At 42.8% G+C, this 19,905-nt stretch overlaps 1 protein-coding gene across 1 annotated transcript in view; it reads right to left on the bottom strand.

Moving 5' to 3' along the window:
• The window catches only part of LOC126474892 (facilitated trehalose transporter Tret1-like), an 83,211-nt gene extending 63,956 nt beyond the window's left edge, over positions 1-19,255 (bottom strand). The window contains exon 1 of the mRNA XM_050102384.1: positions 19,091-19,255. Within this exon, the coding sequence (XP_049958341.1) occupies positions 19,091-19,136 (46 nt within the window). The 5' untranslated portion in view covers positions 19,137-19,255. The remainder of the gene's footprint in view (positions 1-19,090) is intronic.
• Between the last annotated feature and the right edge of the window lie 650 nt (positions 19,256-19,905).

Genomic DNA, 19,905 nt, shown 5'->3' with positions numbered 1-19,905 from the left:
TCATTTGTCAAAACAAAATAAAACACTTTTTCCGACGGAAAACAGATGCGTCCGATTACCTCCACAATGCAGGCGTCTATCAAGTGTCATGTGGCTGCGGCAAAGTGTATATAGGCGAAACGGGAAGAACTGTTAAAGAACGCATTAAGGAACACGAACGGCACATGCGGCTAAAACAAAGTGTAAAATCGGCAGTAGCGGAACATCACGAGAATTGTAGCTGTGACATCGATTTCAATAACGTACGTGTACTGGCTAAAGAAACAAACATTTATAGAAGAAAGGTCCGAGAAGCGGTTGAAATTTCTAAGAATGCATCTAATTTCAATAGAGAGGACGGCTATAGGCTTCCGACATCGTGATTCCCCGCCATCAAGGAAGTAAATGCGCGTCCGCGGTGTGTGAGCGGCATAAACTACGCGCTGCAAGTCACCTCGGCGGCCAATAATATTTTGGGTAAACATTCCCCCTCTCTTGCTCTGTCCGTTTCGAAACTAGCCACTGATGACCACCTACCAATAGCGGTAGCGGGCATTTCAACCAATAACCCTTCTCCAGCATAAGTGTGGAATAGTGCCTTTCTATCCCATGACGTTGACCACCAATGGTACCCACAGGAGATGAGCTACCAACGCCCCTTCTTCTGTATTAGCCTATGACTATGGCAGGTAGCCATATGAATTTTAACCAATACTATCACTTCTCCAGCACGAACGCCAGAAAATGCCTCCTTTATAAGTGGACGCGACACTCGTCTCTGACAGTGTTCTAGCAGTAGTGGACACCAAAAGATCCCGAGGAAGATCCCAGCAGAGGGGTCGAAACGTCGAACATTTTAGAAGAAACATGACGCGGCCTAATAACCCAGAAGATTTTAACTTCAGTAATTTATACAAGTTGTCGCATGAAGAGAAGTCACTATTCAGGGATGTGACAGGAACGATCATTAGAAGCAAAGACGTCTATTTGACATGGGCTCTAAAATGCATACCTCAAGAGTTACCAGCACTTCTTCATCTTCGACACTGTGAAGCAAATACACTGATGAACGAAAACAGTATGACCATCTGCTTAATAAGATGTTGGCGTCGCGGGAAGCTGTGCAACAGGCTGGTTTTGCTCCACGACCAGTCCGTAGCTCATTCAGCACAGGACACAGTCACACACAGTGTTTCCTCGAGCTGCCACATTTTGCCTCACTTATTTTAATCACTAGATGAGACAAAACGTGCTCTCTTTGGCGGTCTGCCAATCTCGATTACAGTGTTTGAAATTTTTCCAGCGACAACTCCGGGAACTTGCAGAATTTCTGCAAGAGTTTAAGAACTTAACGATCTAACTCTGAAAAGTAGAACGGTGAACTCTGAACAGATATGTGGCGAGCTCGTGAATCAATCAGTCATTGCAATCACAATTTTAAGCAACGATTCAATAAACAGAGGATTACTGAACAGTATCCAGCAATTTTAGGACTTCGTCCACGTCCCCCAACCAGAATCCTGTTGGAAGTTTAGTCCAGTTATAAGACATTAGTAGAATAATAACAGGATAGTTCGACAGTTATGTGGTCGTACCTTACACACCTATGAAGCCAACAAGCTTTCAAAACCCTGACATGCACTTAGTTAACACTTTTGCACGAGGAGAGTACGTCAGGAATTAGTATGTCGCAAGGCCCACGTGAATTTCCTCCATAACAAAATACGTGAGCTTGTAGCATGGTGCATGTTTCGAATAGCCGTTCGCCTGGATGGTAGAGTGTCCAGACACGGCCATCGGCCCGGCGTAAAAGGAAATGTTATTCACCCGACTATGTGGCACGTTTCCATTGATCCACCGTTAATCGCTATGATGTGCACACAGCAATCGTAATTGACAAAGTAATTGGTTCAACATGATAACACGTAGGGGTCATCTGCTGCGGAGCCATGTTCGACAATGTGCTCCAGAACACTTGTGCCTGAGTCAGTCTGTGGTTATAGGTCCCACAAATCGCCGCCTATCCTACTTTACTGACCTTTCTGTGATGAGGTGTGGACGTCCAACACTTTGTCGCGTTCTATGGTTTCACCGCCATTCTGCCAGTTTGTATAGATGGTGAGTGCAGTACCACGCAAACAGGCGTTCAGATTCACCATTTCCAAAGACTCATTCCCAGACGATGGGCCGTGCAATTTGCTCTTTGTCAAAATCGCTTATGTCAGCGGATTCCCCTATTTGTGACCCACATCATCGCTACAGTGCCTGCAACGCAACCAGTCTGGTAATCTGCGGTGGTCATAACGTTTTGGCTCGCAGTCTATGTGATAGCTACACATCCAGTCTCTATGCACAGAAAGACATAGATACTTTGAGGTTGTCACCCAGGTATCCGAGAGACTGCACACATTATATCACACGTTTGTTTTTGCTGACACGAAAGTTTTCTCTCTTACATGGTTTACCACTGTGGTAATTCGCGTGATATCGAGTTCGATGGTGGGCCCAAGATGTGTTAATTCGCTTAACACCGGGGCCCTCGTTGGCGCCAAAAATGTGATAAACAACCTTATATCAATGTGCCTTCGTAGGCCTTCCCGGAGTAATAAGTCTTGAAAGCCTCTTTTGGTTTGCTGCTGGATCATAAAATCAACTCAATTCCGTATCTCGGCGATCCAGCTGTTCGCCATCTTCTTCAGGAGAACGCTGCTGAGTCCCGCTGAGAAAGGACTCAGCAACAGCAGCGATCTCCTGAAGATGGCGAACAGTTGGATCGCCGAAACATCGAATCGAGTTGATTTTAGGATCTGGCCACAAACCCGAAGAGACTTTCAAGCCTTATATCAAACTCATGATGGATACTAAAAATGCTTAATTTCCAAAATTTTAGGTGCCGAAACGCGCCTTTGAACCATAAACTCCTCTTACCATCCCTCTTTACCTCCCAGCTACAAAAATCAAAAGTTTCGAATTTTGAAAACTTGTGATAAAACTCACAATGAGAAATTACTTTCTGCAGTACACTGTTCTGAAATTCTGGTTTCTAAAACTTGATTACTTACAATCAAAACAATAGAACTATAAGATTTAATATAAACGATAAACTCACTTGTTCTCGTAGCAGTTTCACTTTGTTCCCTAGTTCTACTCGACACATATCGGCAGAAGTCCTTAGTCTCTTGCCTATGGCGTCATTTTTCAACTGCTGCCACCCGAAACTTTCAAACAGTTGCGCTGTAGCTGCTCGTTAAACTCGTGTCCAGTATTAATTAATGAAGAATGTAGCGATGAATGACGATGAGAATATTTCTGGCCCGTCGGAGTCACATACAGTTCCGACTTCCCGAAGAGTTAGGAAAAACAGAATACGACGTGTCACGAGACTCTGAGTTATATGTTTAATAAATGCATTAAATGTCATTGTGGTGCAGGACAATTGAGTTGATTTATGTTCATATTCACTTCTACAATTAAGCAACTTGGGAACAAAGCTGAGGTTAATTGGTTATACTGTAAATCTCTGAGGTTTCTGGCTGTCATAAACAAAGACAATCGACACGAACGTTATCGATACGGACTGATCGCTGCTCCCGAGCAAAGCTCAACTTATCTTGGATATGATTCAGACACACACGCAATATCCTGCCCCACCTCCTTGCCTATCGCATCACGTTACTCACCCACTGTCACGTTTACTCGTGCCGGCGCAGCGGCAAATTGCAATTACGATGCGATTTAATATACGCGTACTGTTTTAAGTCTCCGGTGTCCACTTACTCCAGAAATTTCAAAAAAATGCTGGAACGCCGTTCTGGTGCGTTACAACCGAAATTAAGTCCTGGGTGAACGGGAAATTTTAGTGGGGCTACAGGAAAAAAAAGTTGATTTCTTGTTTTCTGGGCGCCTGACTTAACCAACATTAGTGAAACCAAAAGTCAAATGGTTCAAATGGCTCTGAGCACTGTGGGACTTAACTACTGAGGTCATCAGTCCCCTAGAACTTAGAACTACTTAAATCTAACTTACCTAAGGACACCACACACATCCATGCCCGAGGCAGGATTCGAACCTGCGACCGTAGCGGTCGCGCGGTTCCAGACTGTAGCGCCTAGAACTGCTCGGCCACCCCGGCTGGCAAACCAAAAGTCATTTCTTCACTGGATGTGTGTGGAACATCGGCATGACTGAGAGGTCTAAACATATAATAATACTGAAACAATAAGTTAAAACAACAAAAAACAAAACAAATAATCATTAAATACAGGGTCTTAGGGTGCTTGCACTGGGCAGAAACTGCACAATTGGACTTTCTGGGGAGATGGCTCGTCAGTTAGATCTCATCATTTAAGTCTTGAATTCGACGTCGACAGTGTAGTGTTGGCTGTCAACGGGCGTCGATCTGTTTCGGCCTGTGTCTTGGGCTGCAGTCTTGCCTTTCAACTTCGCTAGTGGACAGTGCGAGGTAGATAGCTGACAAGTGCTGGCTGTTGACTGGGCTGTTCCCTTTGTGCAGACTGAGAGGGTTAACACCGCCGTCCACTGGGGAGGGTTACACTGCCGAGAGCTCGCTTGGCTGCGTTGAGGAGGTCTGCCCTCTGACCGACCACGGTGAAGTTTTACCTGCGGTTGCATTACGAAGGTGGCATCCGAGGAATCAGATTTGAACTGGAAGACGGTGGTCATGAGAACGGCTCGTTGGCAACAATGTCAACACTCGGATCAGCACCGCAATCGGATTGTAACAAAAGCAGCTTTAGTTGAGGGACGGAAGACTACTTCCAAAGAAGGAAACGTAATCGAATTCTCGTGAGAATATGCATCAGCTTGGAATGAAATCCAGCAAAAACTGGAGTGGGAATCAAAACAAAATGCAAATTGCTGAAGCCATCATGGGATCGGATCAGCAGCAAGGGCAAAGTCTTGAGATGAAGTCTCAACACAAAGTTTTCGAAAGAATCATTACGAGGTCTCTCATCACTGAGCGTCTCCACTGAAAAAGTTCACCGAATACCGAATCTCATCACTCTACTAAAGAAAAAGTCCCCAGCTCCCCAGCTCTCTGGTTGTCGACACATATTATCATTGATCAAACAGTCCTCAGGCGTACCATCTATCCAAGTGGACAACGGGCATAATATTTTGGGTATCAAACATGTCGCTATCATCAAGTACTGTTGTTGATAATTCTTCCGGGTTATATGGCCGTGGTCCATGGAATATTTCTATTCCTAACGTTTCGTCCAATACTACGTTGGACATCCTCAGAGGTATAGCTGGTCCTGTTGAGTCCTGCCGACTGAGGACCAGCCATACCTCTGAGGATGTCCAACGTAGTATTGGACGAAACGTTAGGAATAGAAGTATTCCATGGACCACGGCCGTATAACCCGGAAGAATTATCAACAACAGTACCATCCGGTCGTGAAAGCCTTCAATGTATGATCATCAGGTACGTTACGAAAGCTGGCCTTGGCAGTCGCCTGGCGACCAGGGCGTACTTAGGGACTACATCGACGCTACCACAGGCTCCGACGGAAGCGTCTTTGTTATTGCCGACACTCTCCCTCGGGCGGTAACAGCGGAGGAAACTGCCTGCGGTGGATAGGGATATAAGTCGACCGCGTGCCCTCGGGAGCTCATTTCTCAACACACGTAGATGGTGACATGCCTGATCGCCGAAATATTGTGTCAATTGCCACTAGTGACCGGCAGTACACGCATGGACCGTTTGATCAACAAATACGCCAGCAGAAGCCGAAGAATCACACATATTATCATTGGCTGACTATATAGCAGTGCTAGCCGATAGACGATGGACCCTGAGGAATTCTCTTTGATTCCTGTTCCAGGCTGGCAACTTTTCTGCTAAAAGCTGACCAGACTTTCAGGCACCCGAGTCCAGAAAGCGTTTTCGCGGTTTTGTCCGGCTTGCGGCGTGTCGGAAACGAGCTTATCCACTCGCGAAGCCTTCAGGTGGCTTCATGACTTCAGGGTGGCCACGCACATGGAAGAAGATTTTCCTCATAATGTTTCTCACGGAGGTGTGAGTTTAGCGAAAGCATTTGTTTTCCTAGCGCAGTCATAAGCCGTACACAGTAAGGTCTCTCCAATGGGAAACAATGCTCTTGTCGGCACGCCCACATTGTCCATGTCTTACATTTCGAAGAAGAATTTCTACAGACCACCAACAAGCAATTATGGCTCCTTTCGTGTGTAAAGGCGCTACGCATCCCAGTCACACGCCTTCTGCTATACTTTGCCATTCACCACCCCATTCAAATGTCCGCCCCGGTAGCTGAGTGGTCAGCGTGACAGACTGTCAATCCTAAGTTCCCGGGCTCGATTCCTGGCTGGGTCGGAGATTTTCTCCGCTCAGGGACTGGGTGTTGTGTTGTCCTAATCATCATCATTTCATCCCCATCGACGCGCAGGTCGCCGAAGTGGCGTCAATTCGAAAGACCTGCACCAGGCGAACGGTCTACCCGACGGGAGGCCCTAGCCACACGACATTTCCATTTACCCCATTCAAATATGTACCGGCTGACAGGTATGTGTTCCAAGAGTTTGATAAACTCTGGACAGTTAACCCTCCGTCGGTCGCACCCTTGAAAAAATGCACAGCTGCAGCTTTTCGGTTGGCTCCCCTGCGACAGGTGGCGCCCCCCTCCCCGGCAGCCTCCCCACCTTCCACCGCTCCGTCATCGCTACGTCGCGTCGTCACAGGGAAAGGAGCCTGGTTATATTTCACCAGTTTATAAGGTTATTTTTTTGGATTTATAGAACAAAAGGGTGCTTTAATGACGTGTACATGATTTTCCCACTGCAAATGAACCCGTTATGGTGAAACTATTTAATTCGTATGTCCTTTGTTCCAGGTTTTTGGATAATATGGCGAAGAGCGCGCTCAATTTGAGTAACGAGGAGGATGTCAAGGAGATAACAAGACTTTTGACAGCTGATGATGATGAGGATGCAGTGCTCAAAGAAGATTTAGATGAAGAAAGCTATATTTCGTCAAAATATGGGGATGAAGAAGAAAATGATATGTCTACTGAACAACAGTATAGTGAATTGATTCTGACGATGAAGAGGTTTGTGATACTGGGGAAGAAGATACACCCTTCGCTCTAGGGAAGGATAGAAAGACCAAATGGACCAGGAAGCCACCGAATAGGGCAGGGGCGGGCAGGAATCCTGCACGTGTGCGGTGCACTTGCACGCGTGCAATTAACTGGTGTTCTGCGTGCACACAGGGGCAAGCTGGCCACCCGCTTATCTCCCAACCTTCTGCTCGCTCCTTCCTCTGTAATGCGTTTTGTTTCCTAGCTTGCTTTATCGAATGAAGGAATAAGATTAGTAGGAGTGCTTGAAAGAAATCATGGTTTGAAAGAGTACCTATTACCTACGATACGTTTTATTTAATTATCACAGGTGGAGTTTACAACACGTTTAATATCTGGAACAAAATTTCTACATGCAGACAAACACAAACAGTTACGTAAATTTTCATCACTGATGTTTGCTCTTAACCGAGACTTATTAATTCAGCAAATGGTTTTCCAGCTCTCGCTATATTGAGCGCAGTCTTATAACTTGCACATACCGCTGGGCTATTATTGTTGTCGTCCTGAAAACTTGAAAACAGTGCTCCATAAAATGTTAAATCAGATAGATGAGAGACATGACGAGAGAAAGTCGCAGATCTCTCGTGACAACAGCAACTACGACAGATTCATCTGGTATCGTCAGATCGCTCTTCTTAAGCTCAGTCAATTCCCCATCCGCTCAGAATCCGACAATAAATTGTACTCGTCCTTGTAAAATTTATTACAATGGCCTTCAATACTGAACTTCCGTTGACCAGCGAGAATACTGCCACATATTAAACATTTCGAATTTTCACGTTTTTGCACAAAGAAAAATAGATTCTCCCATTACTTTTTAAAAGATAGCAAATCTTCACTTCTCCGTTTCTTGAAATTCAGCGTTCACTACATAGTGCTCGCTTCGCATCAACGTCCGCAGCTTAGCCTGGTACTACACTGCCGCAACCTGCTGGCTGTCGCCACTGCCCCATTCGACGATTGCTCGCGAGCAGCACACGTGCAGCGCTGTGCGCTCGTGAGCCGCGTGCAACGTTTGCCCGCCCCTGGAATAGGGGTAAACACAGAGGACCAGAAAATATTATCACTCATCTTCCAGGGGTTCTAGGAGGAGCTAGACCGAGCAAAATCACAGCTGAGTGTTGGAATCACTTTTTCACTGATACTATGCTAGAAATAATGGTGAAAAACATCAGTCAATATATGAAGAGCATCAGCGGGACTGCTGCACGAGTGAGAAACATCAGGCCAATAAATGTGACTGGAGTTCTGGCGTTTAGTGGTTTACAGTACCTTGCAGGAGCCTATAAAGAAAATCGTAAAAGTTTGGAAGAGCTCTGGGGTCGTGAGAACAATGAAGTTGAAAAATTTGGCCCGGTCATGAACCTAAGACGCTTTAAAACCTAGTTCAGGTGCCTTCGTTTCGACGATTGCAATTCCAGACAGCGAAGGAAAGTGTATGACTGGCTACGTTATACTCGTAAAATCTTCGAAATTTTTGTCGAGAATTCTCAAAATAACTATTCTGTTGGAGAGAAAGTCACCATCGGAGAAATGTTCGCAGGTTTCAGAGGAAGACACCCTTTCTGTCAGTCATTCCCTCAAAACCCAACAAGAATGATATCAAACTGTTAACCCTCACGGCTGCAAAGACGACCTACACCCACAGCTTGGAAGTGTACAGGGTGGTCCATTGATAGTGACCGAGCCAAATATCTCACGAAATGAGCGTCAAACGAAAAAACTACAAAGAACGAAACTTGTCTAGCTTGAAGGGGGAAACCAGATGGCGCTATGGTTGACCCGCTAGATGGCGCTGCCATAGGTCAAACGGATATAAACTGTGTTTTCTTATATAGGAACCCTCATTTTTTATTACATATTCGTGTAGTACGTAAAGGAATATGAATGTTTTAGTTGGACCACTTTTTTCGCTTTGTGATAGATGGCGCTGTAATAGTCACAAACATATGGCTCACAATTTTAGACGAACAGCTGGTAAACAGGTAGGTTTTTTAAATTAAAATACAGAACATAGGTATGTTTGAACATTTTATTTCGGTTGTTCCGATGTGATACTTATCATTTCTGAGAACGCATGCTGTTACAGCGTGATTACCTGTAAATACCACATTAATGCTATAAATGCTCAAAATGATGTCCGTCAACCTCAGTGCATTTGGCAATACGTGTAACGACATTCCTCTCAACAGCGAGTAGTTCGCCTTCTGTAATGTTCGCACGTCCATTGAGAATGCGCTGACTCATGTTGTCAGGCGTCGTCGGTGGATCACGATGGCAAATATCCTTCAACTTTCCCCACAGAAAGAAATCCGGGGACGTCAGAGCCGGTGAACGTGCGGACCATGGTATGGTGCTTCGACGACCAATCCACCTGCCATGAAATATGCTACTCAGTACCGCTTCAGCCGCACGTGAACTATGTGCCGGACATCCATCATGTTGAAAGTACATCGACATTCCATCATGCAGTGAAACATGTTGTAGTAGCATCGGTAGAACATTACGTAGCAAATCAGCATACATCGCACCATTTAGATTTCCATCGATAAAATGGGGGCCAATTGTCCTTCCTCCCATAATGCCGCACCATACATTAACCCGCCAAGGTCGCTGATGTTCCACTTGTCACAGCCATCGTGGATTTTCCGTTGCCCAATAGCGCATATTGTTCCGGTTTACGTTACCGCTGTTGGTGAATGACGCTTCGTCGCTAAATAGAACGCGTGTAAAAAATCTGTCATCGTCCTGTAATTTCTCTCGTGCCCAGTGGCAGAACTGTACATGACATTCAAGGTCGTCGCCATGCAATTCCTGGTGCATAGAAATATGGTAGAGATGCAATCGATGTTGATGTAGCATTCTCAACACCGACGTTTTTGAGATTCCCGATTCTCGCGCAATTTGTCTGCTGCTGATGTGCGGATTAGCCGCGACAGCAGCTAAAACACCTACTTGGGCTTCATCATTTGTTGCAAGTCGTGGTTGGCGTTTCACTTGTGGCTGAACACTTCCTGTTTCCTTAAATAACGTAACTATCCGACGAACGGTCCGGACACTTGGATGATGTCGTCTAGGATACCGAGCAGCATACATAGCACACGTCCGTTGGGCATTTTGAGCACAATAGCCATACATCAACACGGTATCGACCTTTTCCGCAATTGGTAAACTGTCCATTTTGACATGGGTAATGTATCACGAAGCAAATACCGTCCACACTGGTGGAATGTTACGTGATACCACGTACTTATACGGTTGTGACTCTTACAGCGCCATCTACTACAAAGCGAAAAATGTGGTCCAAGTAAAACATTGATATTTCTTTACGTACTACACGAATAAGTAATAAAAATGGGGGTTCCTATTTAAAAGAACGCAGTTGATATCCGTTTGACCTATGGCAGCGCCGTCTAGCGGGCGAACCACAGCGCCATCTGGTTTCCCCCTTCAAGCTAGACGAGTTTCGTTGTTTGTAGTTTTTTCGTTTGATGCTTATTTCGTGAGATAGTTGGCCCGGTCACTATCAATGGACCACCCTGGATACTGACACACAGCCTGAGGATCCTTGCAGAGTGAGCAACAAACCACCTGATTTTGTCAAATGAATGGTTGTACCCTTAAGGGGCTCCGGAAAGGCTCAAAATCATGAAAAGTTCAATTTTTAGTTTTTTGCGTTTTCTGAATCTGCAGACTATTACCTTTTAATAGATATATAATTTATTCAATTCCGAAGACTACAACTATTTTTAAATTGTTTTTGAAATGTGTTCTACATGGGCGTGACCCACTGTGGCGCTGTTAAACTTCTGTCAAAGGGTGTTATTATTAACGTCCGTGTTCATCAGATACATTTTAGTGATGTGAGATAAAGTATGTGTTGTGGCTAACCTGTGATGGTTCAATATATATCGCTGGTGTGATTGTCGATTGTTTCATGTTTATTTACTCTGTCGTTATCTCGAAAATATTCGTAATTAATTCTGTTTCTTGAGTCTCTGTTTTGTTGAAGTATAATAATGAGTAAAAGCAAAGTTATTAGAAATCCTCTGAAGGCTTTCAAGAAAAGGAGAAATGTTGGAAAGCCAAAGGTATGTGTTATTACTGTAAACAATAAAGACGATAACCAAGTGAGTGAACCTAACCTCTCAAGTACACCAGCCCATAGCAGTCAAAGTGGGAAAGAAAATACTTCACAGAAGAAGCTTGGTTCAATGAGTGAAAACTATGAATGTTTTATGGGCGAATCGGATGTGAATGAAATATTTGATATGTCAGTTCTCAAAGGAATTTTTTCAAACTGTGTAAGATGTATTCATTGTAGTGAAGTTGGTCTGGAACTCTCCATAATAAAGCACGTAGGACCTGCTAGTGAAATACAACTGAAATGTGATAAGTGTTCATACATGACCACCTTTTGGAACAGTGTTGCAGTAACTACAACTGAAGAAAATGGTAGCAAAATCTACGAACACAGCAACGAGCGATGCTTGCTTTAGACAAGGAACGCCTTCGGGCTGCAGACATGGCTGTAAAGAGTCTAGAAATACAAGCAAGAGTAAACAGGAGGAGGAACAAGAGGAAGCTGGAGGAGGAGTTTTCAGAGGACGAAGATAATCCATCCTATGGACCTGGAATGCACTAAAAAGTTAATCCAATCTTTGTCGCTCGATTCCCAAAACTTTTATTATCTCATACTAATTACATGTTTTCTAAGGATCTTCCAAACATATTTGTTTCAAACTTTCAGTAAATTTTACACAGTACCTTCTGCATAATTTAACACAGCCTTTTTCCAAAAAACTGTATATTTTAGAATATATAAATAAAAAATAGCAAAAAAATGTTGTGAATTTTCATTACAATTGAAAAAAATCATCTTTAATAACTGAACTAAAATTCTGTAAAATCCCTGTGTTAAGTTGTAGCCCATATTCCAATAAATAATCTGTAAAAAGTTCAACTTCCTACCTCAAATACTTTGTGAGGAAAGATGTAATTTATAAGCGTTATTTTAACATTGCAAGTATAGGGCGTTCCGGAGCCCCTTAATGGAAAGTGGACAAAATAACACGTCAGACAACTTGTTTACCGACTTTACTCCTGTTGATGAACTCAAAAAGCATAATTTCACCCACTTTGCTATGCTAAAGGAAAACAAGAAACAGTAGCCACCAGCTTTTGTGTACGTGTCTGTATGTTCGGGTCAACAATGGGAAAACAGTGGTCTCATACTGCCCCAGAGAGCAGAAAATGTGATCCTCTTTTCTTCGCTTCATAATGACGATACTATTGAGACTTCATCTGGAAAGGCCAAAAGGCGAGAGATCATAGCATTCTACAACTCTGCAGAGGGTGGAGTGGACACTGCAGCCTAAATGTCTTCAGCACATGTGTACAGAAACAACATGCGTTGGCCAGTGGTAATCTTTTATTCGACGATGAATGGGACTGGGTTCAACTCCCTGTTCATCTATCTTGGCAATGATTTCGAACCATTGCGCAAGAGGGCATTCTTCAAAAAGTTAGTCTATGGGCTTGCTCTTCCAGAGCTGCAGAGAAGGAGCCAGAAGAGCCATGGAATCCCCTCCAGCGTCTAAATCTGCCTGAAGAAGTTCGGCCCCACAAGGCATTTTGGTAACTACGATCATAAGGTCGAACCACCCTTCAAGAGGCAAAGGAGTATTCCCAGCCCGACTTAAGCTGGTCTCAGGAGGCTTACGGTTTCGAGATGTCTGTCTCGTGCCAGTGAGCGCAAAGTTGCCATCCTTCCAACTTTTCGTGAGGAGCCTAAATCCAGCAAATCTGAGGACTGAGCTCACTAGAACCAGACTGAAGCGCCTTCATGTTTTTTTTATGATTTCTTTTAACGTTTAGGTCACAATTCATTCAAAATTTTAAATCAAGTACAATGGAGAGCTGAAATATGGTTATTTTCAGAATCGTGTGTTTTGGGTAATAAAAACTTTTCCTTTCAATTACTTTATTAATTCGTTAATCTCGATCCTAAAGAAGGTAAATACGAAGGAAACTTCGCTAGAACTAAAAGGTGGTGGGTGTTATTTCAGGCCGCCCTGTGTGGCTGAGCGGTTCTAGGCGCTACAGTCTGGAACCGCGCGACAGCTACGGTCGCAGGTTCGAATTCTGCCTCGGGCATGGATATGTGATATGTCCTTAACTTACTTAGGTTTAAGTAGTTCTAAGTTCTACGGGACTGATGACCTCAGAAGGTAAGTCCCACAGTGCTCAGAGCCATTTGAACCCTTTTTTTATTTCAGTTTGAAATTGTTTACTTATTTGGCACATTGCGACCGAACGAATTTACGAAAAGGTTGCCACCGACGGAGAGTTTAGTATGATTTCTTTCGATAAACCTAGAGTTACCGTTCCAGGACGTCATGTATTTTGATGCAAGGATCTGATGTCTTACAATCCGACAATTTGCTACTGACGTCCTATAGAGTTCACCACAGCCATTTATCGATCACTTGGAGTCAGTGCGCTGATCGCAGACGCCAAAGAATTGTAAGAATTTCCCTTGGAAACCTGTATTTGTACGACAGTTTCCTATGAGTAGACCACAATTTATGTACATCACAGCGGATGACATTTTGGTCATCTGCTATAAAAGAAATACAAACCCAACAGGATGCCTCAATGTTTCTTCAATATTCTACTTGGAACCGACCACGAAATGATCTCACTCACTTGAGCCGTGTTAAAACGAAAGTTGGATAGGAATCATGTTTTTCACTATACATTTAAAAAATTCTCGCAATAAACTGATGTCATTTATTTTTCCTTATCAGCAATTACTTGATATGCACGTTTCATTTCATATCGCTTCGTAATGATATCGAGCCAGCTACACACTTGTCGAGGCGTTGCGTATGATTGTATCTTTATTATCAGTCAATGGTTTCGAAAGCCTTTCGGAGATCGCAGCACGTGAAATCAGCTTGTTCGCTGCGCCAATGACGTGCGAGATATAACGTGTGACCACTTGTGTTTCATACGAGCTGTGCGTCCTGACTTCGTATTGTCCTCCGGGCACAAAACTTTATCGTTCTAGGGACGTCATTAAATCGTAATTTTTGTGTCCTTTTTCGAGACCGGAGTGATCGACGGTGATTTTTTTACCATGAGAAATAAGACTTAAAGCGGCAATTAAGGAATTTTGGGTGCGACGTATGGCAGTGTGAGGGTACCTCTATCTCATGAAGTTTGACATAGTCTGGTTTGCGCACGTGATCTCAATATTCATTAAAAATCTGATTTGTCTTGACTGTATTTTACAATTCAGATAACTAAGCATCTTCAGAACTTGGACAGATGGAAAAATCTACAAAAAGACAAACAACAGAGAAGAGCAGTTATAGTTACGTGGGGTTACTCTGCGTGGGACGTGTAATGTGTTGCAACATTTGTACGGTATATTAATTTTTAATTCTTTTACATTCTGTATGTTTTTTTATTTTTATGACATTAGGAATTTTCTCTTCTGCCTCTTCTTCTGTGAAGATGATTCGCTTAAAAATTGATATTGGTAGAAAAAAATATATCATTACTGTACAGGTCGCAATAGCCACGTTCTTGACAATGCTGGGTGACGCAGACGACGCATGACGCTTGATGATTACACTAATAAATAATGTGACCTTGAAAAACTATAAACATAGCGCAAAGATAGGCACATAGCTGTTAGTTGAGAAAATTATTGACGTGTGCATCTTACAATAACTAGCAGTTTTTCGTTAAAATACTACTTTATGTAATCGCACTGCTGACAGCAGTAACACGGGTTTTGGTTCTTTTGCTGCGGTTTTAGACGTACTGAACAAAAATCTAATAAAATATCTGCAGTTTTTTTACAAGTTAGTAATACGGTACAGTATAAAGTTCTAAGTTACTGCAATGAACTGCAATGTAGAATAAAATTAAAATAATTAAAAATTAATATACCGTACAAATGTTGCAACACATTACACGTCCCAGGCAGTGTAACCCCACGTTACTTTAACTGCACTGCTCTCTTGTTTGTCTTTTTTCAGATTTTTCTATCTGTCCAAGCTCTGAAGATCCTTAATTATCTGTTGTAAATCGCAGTGAAGACAAATCATACTGGAATATTTTAACTTAGATTTGAAAATGTTAGGTCTGGGAGTCTACCGAAAATAAAACTTGTTCAATTGCGTAAACGCAGTGGCATGCTCTGGAAGAAATGCATCTAAAAAGGCGCTGAAAGCTATTTAAAAAAGTTTTCTGGATGGAATTTGTTTACAGGCCTACGCCTTTTGGTCCCTTTCTAGTACCAACTGTAACATGGGTGTATGGGCTTCGTCCACAAAGGGACTTCATCGGAGGAGCCATATAAGTATTTGTCTTAAGTAATTTAGGGAAATCAAGCCAAACCAGAATCTAAAAGAGTGCAAGCAGTTTTGAAGCTTGGTTTTGAGAAATGTGAGTCCAGCTGATACTGATCCAACTTGTCCAGTTCGTGCCTTGGATATTACACAGCTACGAACAGCAGAGATGTTGATTTACTTATATGAATAACAAACACATTTCTTATTTCTGTCTGGGAATATTTACCGCCTTGTATCATATCTTACTTCCCGAATAACCTTGTGCATTTAAGACGCCAAATTATGTAGCTAATGACAACCTTCAAGCGAAACAGCAGGACACTTTCGTTTGTAGAAGCTGCGCATACTGTTTATGCACTACGCAATTGAATTCTGATTTTATTCGAACTAACGTCATGCAGTTGTACAACTGGTGATGCACTCTATCTAGTCAGGAATTTTTGTAGTGCCCCCTTATCTTTGGTTGCAGTTACCTTAGATCTTTCTTCCTGAGAGTTTCGTACTGAATGTTTTTACGAGTGTGTAAAATCATATGAAAAAACAGCAATGAAATATATGAAATCTTATAAATCTATCCAGCTGCTGCCAAAAAAGGAAAAGTGCCACTCCTGTTACGTTGTGGAAAACTAGATTGGTTTTTTTTAAAAGAAGCTTTTTGTAATGATTTTACTAGCTGTCTATATCGGAATCTTATATAATAACCTTTTTTCGGGCTGGTACATCCAGTTTCGTACCTGCAATGTTATGAGTTAGGAGTGCAACGCGTTAGTGGCTGTTTAAACAGCCTAACGAAACTTGTAACGTTCAAGTGGACTTAATGATGAGCTTCACAATTAACCCATAAAAGGAAGGAAAGAAGTGTAGTGTTTAAACTCTCCTCGATTACAAGGTCATTGGAGAGGGAACGTAAGTTCGGATTGAGGGCGGACGGGAAAGGAAACAGACCTTTCCTTTTCAACAAAATCTGTTTGTGAAAACTGATGGAACCTCAAATCTGGACTGTCGGATGGGTATCTGAACAGATGTCCTCGCGAATACGATTAAATTGCGCCATCCCTTTAGTATGTAACAAATTTGAAGATGGCAATACCTAGACGAAATCGCTATTATTGTGTTACACCAATTCTAGGTGATTAGAAAAAATCTAGAGTGCCCCAGAACTATCAATATATAACAGTCCATGATGATTTCAAAGTGAGAGCGATAGACAGATAGATAGATAGATAGACAGAGAGAGAGAGAGAGAGAGAGAGAGAGAGACCTACCAACTGAAGCGCTTTTGTCATTACTTACGGAGACATGGGTTTGTTCTTACCAAAAACCTGACTCCAGATTCTTTAAAGAACCGAGCTCCCATATATCACACAGTATCGAAGGCCTGTAATCGAGAACGTTCAAATGGTTCTGAGCACTATGGGACTCAACTGCTGTGGTCATTAGTCCCCTAGAACTTAGAACTACTTAAACCTAACTAACCTAAGGACATCACACACATCCATGCCCGAGGCAGGATTCGAACCTGCGACCGTAGCAGTCGCACGGTTCCGGACTGCGCGCCTAGAACCGCGAGACCACCGCGGCCGGCAATCGAGAACGTTTTAGAAAATGTTTGAAATCATTTTTTGAATTTGGAAGTCGCGAAGTGCTCTCATTATCAAATACTGCGTAAAATCGGGATTATTTGTGCATCATTTTAAGAATAGCTAGTTTTTCAAACATCTCAATGTTTACGACGTTATATCTCCTGGACTTTGTGTCGTACACTGATATAATTTTGCAGGAACGTTTAGTGGTATACGTGGATACCATCTGGAAAACGTGTTGAGAACAGAGTTAGTAGTAAAGAAGTACATTTACATCCAGAACTACATGACTACTTTGCAACGAATACTTAAGTGGCTGACTGTGGGTTCTTCCAACCAATTTCAGACTATTTTTCTACTGTCCCGCTCTCTAAAAGCGCATGGGAAAAATGAACAGTAAAATCTCTCTGTACGAGCTATGATTTCTCTTATTTTATAACAATGATAATTTCTGCCTAAGTAGGCTGGCAAAAATAAAATATTTTCAATTAGGAGGGAGGAGAACTTTGGTGATCGTAATTTCCTGAAAAGGTCTCACCGCAACGAAAAACACTATTGTTAAAAAGTGATTACCAATGCTTGACGCTCTGTCTGCTAATTCACGATAATACAAAACGAGCTGCACTTCTTTGGACTTCTTCGAAACCTTCCGTCAATTCTGTGTGTTAAGGATCCCACGCCGTACAGCAATACTCTAGTAGAGGAGGGATAATCATAGTGTAGGCAGTCTCTTAAGTAGAACAATAGTTGCAACTTAAGTTATTCGTAATTGTGATTCCTAGGTATTTAGGTGAATTGATGGGCTTTTCGATCTCGCGTAACCAGAATTTGCTTTTCGTACCCATATGAATGTCATCACAATTTTTCTTATTCAAAAACAATTTCAACTTTTCGCACCATAAAAATACCGTGTCTGAATCATTCTGCAATTGTTTTTGACCTTCTCATAACTTTAGTAGACGGCAAATGACAGCGTCGTCTGCAAACAAGTTAGAGGACTACACATATTATTTCCTAGATCGTACATATAGATTAGGAACAGCAGAGGTTCTATAAAACTTCCTTGGGGGAACGCCAGACATCACTTCTGTTTTATTCAAAAATTTTCCGTCGATTACTACGTTAGATGACCTTCCTGTTAGGGAATCACGAATGCAGTCGCGATGCTGTATTGGCACGCAGTTTGAGGAGAAATTTCTTGTGAGAAACAGCGTCAAAAGCTTTCGGGAAACCTAAAAATATGAAATCAATTTGAGGTTCCCTGTCTATATCATTCATTACGTCCTGCGAATGAAGAGTTAATTGTGTTTCACAAGAAGTATGTTTCTGAATCCGTTTCGACTATGCGTCAACAGACCGTTTTATTCGAAGTAATACATAATGTTCGAACACAGTATGTGTGTCAAAATCCTACAGCAAATTGACGTCAGTGATGTGAATATTAAACTATAACGTTGTTTCTGATGCTGAAGTTCTACTTCTATGAACAGCGACAATGTAGTAACTGGAAAACGTTTCACTTTCTCTTGTTTTGTGGGGCGTGATGGTTTGAAAAATTTCGAAAAGGTTTAAAATCATGTGTGTAATTTGTTGGGCATTGCTAAGTGCCCGTCTTCTCAGGTACTGAATGAATATAGTCTCTTTAATGTGCGCGCCGTGAATTTCACTGCCTAAAGACACGTAGACGGTTACTGAGTTTAACACTTGACTTATTGCGTTGAACCTTTAACGTTAGATTATGCCTCTTAATGGAAAGGTTAGACGGCATTTTTTAAATTTCTAAGTCCGGTGAACAGTTATATGAAGTACTGAAAATCAAAGTTTTGTTGCCGCTAGAGTTCCTTAAGCAGGCAGCCTGACATTGGCATCAGCTGATCTTAGCCGTTTAGTAACACAGATTACGCTCTTCCGCAATGGTGCAAAGTGCACACTGGTTGAGCCTCGGACCAGTTACACAGAGAGAGTAGTAACTGGTTAGTTATATAGCACAGTACACGTTGGCCTATCCATGGAGTAATTAATGAGAGAGGAGAGTTACCGGCCAGTGCGGCAGCATACTGCTTGGTGACGCCGCTGGCGACCATGGTGGTTGGTGGTTGGTGGTTGGTGGCTGCGGTCGCTTCCGCGAGGTGTCCCGGCGCCACGGAGACTGGAGACTGACCCCTCCACGCCGGCCGTCGGCCGCGACTGTCCAACGGGCCGCCCGTGACGTATGTGCGCGGCGGTCAGCGTTTTATGTAAGGCTGCCTCTTTCCCGAAATCAGTTCGCCTGCCGATGATAAAGCGCGAGATATTCTGCAATCGAGAAAAACTTGCTGACATTTATCGTCAACAAAAACAAGCTAATTACGCTAGCACCGAGGCACGTTGCCAGAAATTGTATTTCCTGAGGCCTACGTATGAGGATATCACTTGGATGCGTGCCAAACCATGGTGGCTGAAACATTTCGACTTCCACGGATAGAGTGCTACCGCCGTCTGGGATATGTCTTTGTCACTCCTTCTCGGGCGTTTCTTCTCGTGTCCTAGAGTCTTATCGACGCAAACGAGCTGCATACGTAATGAAGCTTGTATCTAATGCATCGCGTCTGTTTCGCGGTGTTTATAGCTGTAGCTGTTTCTCTATAGCAACTGCAGTTCAGACAGAACGTTACAAATAAAGAAACTTACATTGTGAACGTCAATTTATCCATGTTCTATGGAAGTGGTCGAGATAAGCGACTGTATAATAAATTTATGAATTAATTTTTATTGCTTGAGCTACTTTTCCCTAATATTTTTTTAGCACGACTCGTTTGTCAAGACGGACCTGATGATGACGATGATGTTTCGTTTGTGCGGCGCTCAACTGCG

This window comes from Schistocerca serialis, chromosome 4 (genome assembly GCF_023864345.2).
Source record: "Schistocerca serialis cubense isolate TAMUIC-IGC-003099 chromosome 4, iqSchSeri2.2, whole genome shotgun sequence".
NCBI lineage: Eukaryota > Metazoa > Arthropoda > Insecta > Orthoptera > Acrididae > Schistocerca > Schistocerca serialis.
The sequence above is the reverse complement of the archived record's forward strand: the minus strand, read 5'-3'. Positions and strand labels throughout refer to the sequence as shown.